Genomic DNA, 10080 nt, shown 5'->3' with positions numbered 1-10080 from the left:
GGACGTTTGGTTCATAATTAATTAAGGGTACTTAGCAAGAATTAGCACAACCGAATAAATGAAGAAGAAAAGCCCTTTTTTTTGTACAATCTGGATATTTATCTCCTAATAGTTCGCACTTTTAAGTTCACTTTACCGTTTAGTTCCCAACGTTCAGAAATCACAACAAACACTCACAAAATTCCTGCAAAAATCCAATTTTTGGACACAACGGTAACAAATCATAGCAACAAAAGTAAATCACTCCGAAAAAAAAATATAACTCCTCCGAAAATTTCTTGACTGACAATCTGACTCCCCCATTAGTAATTTCTGGCTTGCTTTGCCCCCCTTTAAAAAGAAACAGTAAAAAGGTGAAAGTAACAAAGTAAATAATTTCTGAACACAACAATCCCCACACTGCCACATATCACGGCTCCACATTACTGTTCATGTTCTTTGCAAAATTATTCCTCCCAAGAAAAAAAATGTAGCTGAATCGCTTTAATCTTTGTCCTATTACTCTACTTTTCCTAATAAAAATAGAAACAAATAAACAATTAATACCCTCCCTCATCACTGCACTAACCCCACACCCCCTCTCTCTCTCTCTCCTTCCTTCTTCCCCACACTGATGCAACTCCATTGCTCCCCATCTTCTCCTTAATCATTGCTTTGCTCTGCCACAGGAGAGAGCTCACTCTCACTCTCACACTCTCTTGGGGTGTTGTGTTGCAAAAAGAAAAGGAGAGAAGAAATTGAGAATTTTTTTTCTTGGATAGTGTTTAATGTGTTGTTGTGAATGATGATGGCATAGGGGTTGTTTTGGGATGAGGGGTGGTAATAGCTGGATCTCTCTTTCTTGGGTTTGGAGCTGCACTTCAGGGAGGAAAGATCCAACCCCAGATGTCATCCTGCCTCCTCCTCACTCCTCTTCTTCTCCTGTGAAGGTATGAACATCTCGTTGATTTGGGGCAAAATGCCGCAAGATTCAGGCGAATGGTGTTGTGAGATGTGATTGTGCTTGCCTAGGGGTGAAAAAGAATATGGGATTTTTATACATTGTGGGGGGGAAGATTTCGCTGTTTTTGATTTACCTTTGATTTCTTTCCAAATAATTCGGTATCTGTATTCTGGCTTTGATTTTTGGTCACTGTTGAAAGCTCTCCTGGTGGCCTTCTTGGATGCCAAGATTCTTGCCTTTTTCTGCCGCTTTAGGAAAGAAAATGCGACGATTTCTCCCTTTTCTTGGCAATTTCTGGGACCCAATTAGTACCCATTTTAGCCGCGTAGATGGGGTGCAGATGAAGCTTCATTTTAGGAAACTGTTTTAATTTCTTGTTTCCTCTAATATTTCTTTCTCATCATCACAGTCTTGCCCCTTAAAAATGGCAGCAGATGGCACTGCTTCTTGGTATGGTTCCTGGTTCATTTGTCCCAAAAAATTTTCCCTTCTAATACTCTACTCTCTGTGATTCCTGTTTCTGCGGTTTTTCTGATCAGCATCAGTTCATAAAAAAAAAAGAGCTGCGATTTGGGAGCAGGTGTGGATTTCTTGCTTCATTTTACTTTTTTTTTTGTGGGTGATTTGAGGCATTGAGGGTTAGTTGGCTGAGTCTTTATTGTGTTTGTTGGGTTTTCTTTTCACTGCTCTCCGTTTAATCTACCATTTTTCCATGGAAGAATACTCCATTTTTAAGGAATTTTTCTTTGCTTCTGTGTGGGAAATGGGATGTTCTAACCTTTCTTGAGGTTACGTTTCTGATTCTCTTCTCCTTCTTCGGGAAGTCTGTTCTTTTTTTTTTCCGTCCCTTCCTTACTTTTCTTTTCTGGCAGTATCTGATAAATTTCTCATCTAGTTTTGCCTTGTTCATATTTTTTTGGGCATTGTTTTGATTAACAAGTCAGTCTCCAGTCGCTGCTGAAATTAGGGATTTTGGGTTGTTCATAGTCTGGTTTTTCTGATCTTGGAAACATTCTGCAGATTGGGTATTCCATTTAATTTTTTATGCTTCTGGTTCATCATTGCTTCTTATCAAAACCTTATCTCCGGAATTCTTAATTAATTCGGAAAAATTGCTGCTAATTTCAGAATGACAACAAGTAGACGGTTTCAGGTTGAGGCGCGTTTTTTTTTTTGGGGAAACAATTCATTGCATTAATATGTTGCTAATCTGAACATTTTACTGTTGTGTACTTCTAAAAGTGTTCCTTCCATTGCAACTTTGATCTATAAAACCTACTTGGTTTTGAAGGGTGTTCTAGAAAAAGGTGGAATAGAACTTGTCATGGTCTGATGGTCCTCTGATCCATCTTGTTGTTCAATTTTATTTTTATTTCTAACACCTAGTGCTTAGCTTGCATATGGGAAAGGAAATTTTCTGCATAAGGTGCTAATCTTGGAGGTTTCTAATGCTTTGCAGGTAGTTTGCCGGAATTAGATTTTCATGTAGGTTGATATCCCGTTGCTTTGGTCACCATTGGCTTTGAAGCCATAAAAGTGTTCAGAATCAAAGGGGTGCTGTTCTCTTGTCTTGATTGGATCTGATGGAGATGATGTCGCCAACGAATCCGATGCGCAAGTACTCGTGGTGGTGGGATAGTCATATAAGCCCAAAGAACTCGAAATGGCTTCAAGAAAATCTCACAGGTAAACTTTATTTTGGTCATTTTAATTTTATTAGTTTCTTCTTATTTAGTCTTTGGATATAATTAGCATTATGCATCAATATCTAGCTACAACATTAGTCTTCTATACCAGTTTGTTCATGCAGTAGTTTTGTCCTAAAGTCACAAAACCTAACCATGTTGTCTATTGTTTCGGGTGGCATATCGGCATATTTGTTGAATCTACATATCAGTTATGAAATTGTCTAAGGCTGCACATATCTGGTTGGATATAGATGCCGGGTAAAAAAGTTCCCTTCTCTAAAAAAAGTTATGAAATTGTCTAGACAGTGTGCTGGTTATTTTTTCTAGGATGTAAGCCTGAGATTGAAAGGCTTTAATGCTAAAGCAAAGATATATCTGACTATCTGTAAAAATCTCTGCCTGTCACAGTGTTCATAAGAAAGAACCCATCCCTCATGTCTCTTGTGGAAGATCAGCAGATTTTGAGGAAAAACACTTGAATAAGTTGAAACTGGAATATCTGGAATATAAGATAGTAAGATACCCAAATGGACAGTTGTTGGGATTGTTCCAAATCTCCTCATGTGTGAAATATATTATGCTCTCTGGAGCTTTAATCGCTTGTTGGGCATGCTGGTTTTAGAATGGACTTGATTTAGTAATGAATCAGTTAAACAGAAACTGCACTAGAGATGTTATCAGATAAGAACTCATGATTTTAAAAACTTGGGCAGCGCCACATATTAGCTACTACTTGTCACTTGTCAGATGTTGATCATTAGAAATATTTAGGAAATCAAACTCTTGTATGTTTTGAACTTCAAGATTATAACATGGCCCAAGTTTTATAGATTATTATTGTCTGTTTGATATGGTCTCAGTTAGTAGCAGCAAATATTTGTTTTTGTCAAATACTCAAGTTGCACAATGTTCCACATCTCCTTTGCAAAATTTCTTGAAGTCTGATCTGAAATGGCATTTTAACCAATGCTTAAATACACAGATATGGATAGCAAAATCAAGCGTATGATCAAGATAATCGATGAGGATGCTGACTCGTTTGCAAGAAGAGCAGAAATGTACTACAGAAGGCGTCCAGAGTTGATGTCTTTGCTGGAGGAGTTATACCGTGCTTACCGAGCTTTAGCTGAAAGACATGATCATGCTGCTGGGGAGCTCCGAAGCGCCCAGCGGAAAATGGCGGAAGCATTTCCTGATGAGTTTCAGTTAGACTTGGATGATGATTTGCCAGCTGAAACCTTGTCTACAGAAACTGAGGCTGATAGTCGTGACATGACACCATTTTTCCTCTCTTTCATAAATTCTGGTGATTCAAAAAAGCGTGCCAAAGGTATGTTGTAGTGCTGTACAAATCCACTTCCTGAAGTTATACAGTAATCCTAACGGAAATCAAATTATACTAACATGCTAACATTGCAGATGACCAGGAACATGAGAAGCTGCAGAAAGAAATATCGAGCTTGTCGCAGGAAAACCAAGAACTCAAGAAGAAGATCTCTTCAGTGTTAGAAAATAGCGACAGGGCCGAATCTGAAGTTGCTTCCCTCAAGGAGGCCCTTGCACAACAAGAAGCCGAGAAGGAAGCTGCCTTTTCACAATGCCAACAATCCAGTGATCGATTACAGGCCCTCAAGTCTGAAATACTGCAAACCCAGGAGGAGTTCAAGAGATTGAAGGAGGAGATGCAAAATGGACTGGAGAATTTGAGCACCGCAGAGGAACGCTGCCTTCTTCTTGAAAGAGCTAACCAGAATTTGTATTCGGAGCTAGATAAGCTGAAGAATGACTCAAAAGAGAGGCATGGAGAACTCAATGAGAAGCACGTTGAGTTGGAAAAGCTTAGCATATCTATACAAGAAGAGCAACTCAAGAGCATGCAAGCCGAAATGACACGGCTATCACTGGAGAAGCAACTGGCACAAGCCAAGGAGAAGCTAAGAATCTTGACTCTTGAAAAGAATGGTGAAGCAAGTAAGTTTAATGACATTGAAGCAAGCAAAGTTAGACTTCAAAATGATCTGGACAAGATTCGCGAAGAGAACCGTAAGCTGGAGGAGCAAAACAACTCTTCGATCTCAGCAATAATTCGTCTACAGGATGAAGTAATTTCCTTGAAGAATGCCCAGCGGCTACTTGAGGAAGAGGTGTCTCGGCATGTGGAGGAAAAGAAGGTGCTTCAGTATGAGCTTTCCCAGCTCAAGGATGACAAGGGTGACTCCGAGAGGAAACATTTTTCGATCAAGGAACAAATACAGGTGGTGAATTTCAATGTGGAATCCCTCCAAGCACTTGCGCAAGAGGTAAGAGATGGGAATGTTGAGCTTAAAGAGACCATCAAGCATCACGAGGGTGTGAAAGCCCTGTATGTTGATAATCTGATGCAGCTCGAGAGGACGTTGGAGAGAAATGCTCACTTAGAGAGGTCTTTGTCAGCTGCAACCACTGAGGTTGAAGAATTGCGAGAGAAGAAGGTTGCATTGGAAGAATCATGCAAGCACCTCAATTCCAAGATTAATGGCTTCCAATCTGAGCGGTCCATGTTCATTGCACGGATCGAGGGCATTTCTCATACAATGGAGAAGCTATCAGAGAAAAACGTATTCCTGGAAAATTTGTTATCTGAAAACAATACCGAGCTTGAGATCCTCAGAAGGAAGCTGAATGACTCGGAAGAGTCCACACATGCACTACTTAATCAGAATTCTGTACTTCGATCTGAAAAGAGAACCCTTGTGCGTGAGGTATTAGCCTAGCATCTCTACTACTTCAATTATTTTTGTCATAATTTAATATGAACTGATCCTAGAAATGCTTCCATGTTGCCACAGGTGGATAGCATGAATGGTGCCCTACTCAATCTGGAGGCCCAGTTCACGGAGTTAGAAGGACACCACCTGGATCTTCAGCAGGAGAAAAACAAGGCAAGCAGTGAAGTGATCATGCTACAGGAGATGTTAAGGCTTGAGAGAGAGGCGCACAAAGAACTGAACTACTCAGGCAAGACTCAGTTCAGTGCTGTACAGAAGCAGTTAAGCTTCCTGCTCGAAGAAGGCCGTCGTAGGGAGAACCAGCTTCAAGATGAGGAGCATAAGATTGTTGAAGCTCAGATGGAGATTTTCGTCTTGCAGAAGTGCTTAGGTGACATGGCAGAGGCAAATTCTGATGTCTCAGGGCAACTGCAGAAGCAGAAAGAGCTATGCGAAATCCAGGAGGAGAAATTAACCTTTTTGACAGAAAACAACCAGAGGTTAACGGAAGGAATTGGTTCTGTGATGGAAGAACTACATTTGGATGATAAATATGGATCATTGGATCTAATGAAGCTTGATGTAATCGTGCAGCTCATCTTGCATGAGATCAAGTGCTTGCTGAATACTATTTCTGATGCTCAGGACGTGAAGCAAAACCAGATCCTCGAGAAGTCTCTTGTCGTCACGCTTTTGGAGCACTTTGGACGCGAGGTGGCTGATCTAAGGTCAGAGAGGAGTGTTCTGAGGCAAGAGTGGCAGGCGAAGAGCGAAGAGCTTCTGCAGCTGCAAAATGAAAGGCACGACCTCATGAAGATCAGCTGCGAGTTACGGAAGGAGATGGAGGCTCGTAACCGTAGGGTTGAGGAGATGAAAGGTGAGGCAAAATTCTTGGTTCGACAACTCTCAGAGCTGCAAGAGTCGCGGCAGTCATTGCAAGCTGAAGTCATCAAGCTGATTGAAGAGAACTCCTCACTGTCAGGCAAACTTTATGACTCCAGGGAGAAAGAGAAGACGGCCAACGATGATTTCAATACTCTCCTTGGTGAAGCAATCAGTACAGACATCCTCGGTGTCGTTTTCAAAAGTCTTCATGATGAGAGGACATCTCAGCTGCAGTCTTTGCATGAAGATTTCGGGTCTCTCCATGCAGCAGGCAATGAGCTTTACCAGGAGATCAAGCTGATGAACAAGAAGCTTGGAGACCTGCAACTCGAGAACAACTATCTCGAGAAGGAACTCAGTAAAACCATGAGCATCTGTGACAGCTCTGGTTCAGAAATCGGCGCTGGGAGAAGGCGTACTATGCGAAGAGACACAAAGCTATTGAAATCTGGCAGGAAGAGCCAGCAAGAGAGCACGGTGAACATCGAACAGCGCAAAGAGATCGACCACGCTGGCCTTGAGAAATCGAATGAGTTGTTGAGGGAGAAGCTCCACAAGCTGCAGAGCGAGGTGCAGGCACTCAGAAGCAAAGAACAGCCGGTGATCGATGTCAAGTCCTGCGATGCCGAGATCACAAAACTGCTTACCAACATGCAGATGGCCACTGCCAACGCGGCTCTCTTCAAGGAGAAGGTGCTTGAGCTCATCGCGTCGTGCGAGAGCTTCGAGATAAGCGAGATGGTGCAGAAGGAGGTCCTGAAGGAGGAGATCACCCGGAGGAACTCCTACGTGAATGCGCTCAAGGACAAGCTCAACGCCGTCGAGATCGAGAACAGTAGGCTGAAGGTTGATCTCAATGGTGACTTCACACTGTTGGGAGCATTGCAAACTGAAGTCAGTGCCCTGGAGAAGCAAACCATGTCACTGGCCAAAGATTGCTTACCATCAAATAAGCTCAGGATGGAGGTATACATTTACCCTTGCATTCTCTGCATTTCTGTTCGTGTTGCAGCACTCTCTGCATATCTGTTCCATTTTAGTTGCACAAAATTTTTCTATACCAAATTTCCACCTGTTAACTAAACATGAACAGAAATTAGCTAATGTAGAGATAAACCAAAAATTAGCTAACGTAGAGATAATTACCAAGCCTGTAGCAACTACCCTACATTTCTGTTCTTGTTGAAGTATTATGATAGTTTTACTAATTTTCTTCGCAAAACTATGCTTGCTCCTCAAAAGAAAGATGTTTTCCCTATGCTTAAACTTGAACAAACAAATGCAGTACCTTTATGAAGATCATGTTTGAAGGATCTGATATCTGTACTTGAAAAACTGAACACTGTAATATTTGTATTTGCGCCATTTTGTCATACCACTAAAACTGTTCAGTTTTCCTGAAACATACAAATCCCTATGCTGAACTCCAATGTTTTCCATGAAAATCTTGTTTGAAGGATCTGAATTGCACTACCTGAAGATCTTTTCTTGCACATAGAAGACCAGTATTTGCATCTAGTATCATTATGAATTCAAATCATTTTGTCATACCACTGAAACTTTTCTTCTGCTCCTCCTTAATTGAAGACTTTTCGAAAAAAAAGAAACACAAAAAAGAACATTTTCAGTCTTAATCATGGGACACTCATTGTCACTTGCTGCAGGAATTCTCGGTGTCACCGCAGCTGTCCAAGATCGCGGTGAAGCCCATCCATGGTGAGCCGAACGCGACGAAGATGGTGAAGGACATGGAGCTGGAGAAGCTGCACGGGACGATCAAGGCGCTCCAGAAGGTGGTCACCGACACCGGCGTCGTCCTCGAGCAGGAGCGCCTCGACTTCAACGCCAACCTCCTCGACGCCCGCCGCCAGATCGACCTCCTCCGCCTCCGCGACGACATGGCCGCCGCCGTCGACGACAGCGACGCCGCCAGCGACCCAGCCGCCGCGGCCTACGACCGCCGCTTGCTCAAGGACATCCAGCTCGACCTCGTCCAGACCACAACTCCGACCAACCGGAGCCGAGCTGCCACCGCCACCGCCACCGCCGCGGCGTCATCGCAGCGTCACCACCGGAGGAGGAACGGCGGCTCGACGGAGGCGCCGCCGCTTGGGCTGTGGAGCGTGGTCAGAGCGAGCAGGCGGCGGCAGCAGGAGGAGGGTGGCGATGGCGATGACGACGATCTCCGGCCGCCGCAGAGCGAGGCGTCGGCGGAGAGGGGTCGGAGGTCGTGCTCGTCGGAGGTGAGCCAGCTCACGGTGGTAAAGGATCTTAGCGTGGACAAGCAGGAGCTCCTCCTCCCGCCGCGGCCGCCACCACCCGCCATGGCGGAGGCGCCACACAGGGAGTGGAAGAAGAAGGTGATCGAGCGGCTGACGGCCGACGCGCAGCGGCTGGTCGACCTGCAGTCGATCGTTGGCGAGCTCCGGGCGAGCGCGGAGGCGGCGCCCGAGCTCGACGACGTCACCGCACAGATGGTCGACGCCGAGTCCGCCGTGGCGCAGCTCATCGACACCAACGGGAAGCTCCTCCGCAAGGCCGAGGAGTTCACCTCCGCCGACGCCGCCGGCGGCGCCGCCGGCGACGACCTCCGCAGCCGCAGCCAGCGCAAGATCCTCGAGCGTGTCCGCAAGATGTCGGAGAAGATCGCGCGGCTCGAGCAGGAGACGCAGCGCTTCCAGCACGCGCTGCTCCGCCACGAGGAGGAGCGCGCCACCCGCCGCGCCGCCGCCGCCGCGGCGACGGCGGCGGCGAGCAGCGGCAAGTCGTCCGCCGCCGTGCAGCGGCGATCGTCGAGGGTGCAGCTGGTGGAGTACCTCTACGGGCGCCGGCGCGACAGCCGCCGGCAGCGGCGCGGGCCGTCGTGCTGCATGAGAGCCAAGGCCATCGACGACTAACTCTAATCAAGAATCTCCATGGATGGATGGACAAAGCAAGAAGCGTTTAATTTTTATTTACTACTTCGTTTTAATTTCATTTTACCCAGTTTTAATTAATCAAAAGTGAAAAACTCGTAATCATTTTAATGTCGTGGGGGTGTAGGGTAAATAATCTCGTGGACTAATCCTAGTTTCGTGCTCTTAATCATATATATATCATGAACTTCGATTAAGCATCGTTGTAAATGGTTAATTAATTAGTAATTTTTCCTCCTCGTTATTGTAAATTAATTTTCTGTTGATTCGATATGTGATGCTCCATGTTGGTTTTTGTCGGTGGATGTCTCTGCGTCTGCTTGGCCGCCGGCGATCCTCCGACGTGTCAGAACGCCGGTGATGCGCGGCGGATTGCGTCCAGGGGCTCAGGGGCAGAATTCGAATTGTTGAAGGGGCTATATTGCAAAATCTCCTCGATCTTCGGGGTTCGGAGATTTTATCTAGGGGCTATATAGCAAAAATCGCATGTTCGATCTACGCCGCAAACAGGTGTCTTTTTTGCACTAAAACCCCTGTTAGTTATGAATTAGGATAAACTACCAATGCCATCGATTTTTTTCATCAGTAAATTTCAAAAAACCCACATTTAGTAGGGTTAAAGTTACGTAAAACTACCGGTAATAAGGCTTGTGGCATGTAACCACATGTGTTTTGGATCCAAATGTTTCATAAAATCCCACTTCAAATTAAATTTCAATGATTTTAGCATATCAGAAACAATGTTTTTTAAAGCAGTGAAGAGTTAAACAAACAACTTTAATCACCAGTAGTAAAGGTTTCATATACATTCTACGGAGTACGTTTTAAAATTCTAAATAAATATTTGCCAGAATACATATAGGGGTGAGGTTTTGTAAAACTTTAGAATCACAATAGTTAGG

General features: G+C 44.4%; 1 protein-coding gene across 1 annotated transcript; it reads left to right on the top strand.

Annotated features, from left to right (window-relative positions):
• The first annotated feature begins 571 nt into the window (after positions 1–571).
• On the top strand, positions 572–9429 carry LOC4352736 (protein NETWORKED 1A). Its single transcript, XM_015764465.3, has 6 exons — positions 572–929; positions 2403–2629; positions 3614–3961; positions 4051–5372; positions 5460–7229; positions 7928–9429. The coding sequence occupies exons 2-6, from the start codon at positions 2527–2529 to the stop codon at positions 9158–9160; spliced, it is 4776 nt and encodes a 1591-aa protein (XP_015619951.1). The 5' UTR covers positions 572–929; positions 2403–2526; the 3' UTR covers positions 9161–9429.
• The last annotated feature ends 651 nt before the right edge of the window (positions 9430–10080 follow it).

Source organism: Oryza sativa, chromosome 12 (assembly GCF_034140825.1).
Source record: "Oryza sativa Japonica Group chromosome 12, ASM3414082v1".
Classification (NCBI taxonomy): domain Eukaryota; kingdom Viridiplantae; phylum Streptophyta; class Magnoliopsida; order Poales; family Poaceae; genus Oryza; species Oryza sativa.
Note: the sequence above shows the minus strand (reverse complement) of the source record. Positions and strands in the feature narration are given on the sequence as shown.

What these genes read in the sequence shown, in the direction of transcription:
- LOC4352736 (XM_015764465.3), top strand. Translation starts at nt 2,527, where the DNA reads ATGGAGATGATGTCGCCAACGAATCCGATGCGCAAGTACTCGTGGTGG. An exon ending in GCTTCAAGAAAATCTCACAG is followed by an intron (nt 2,630 to 3,613) that starts GTAAACTTTATT and finishes TTAAATACACAG; the next exon opens with ATATGGATAGCAAAATCAAG. An exon ending in CAAATAAGCTCAGGATGGAG is followed by an intron (nt 7,230 to 7,927) that starts GTATACATTTAC and finishes CACTTGCTGCAG; the next exon opens with GAATTCTCGGTGTCACCGCA.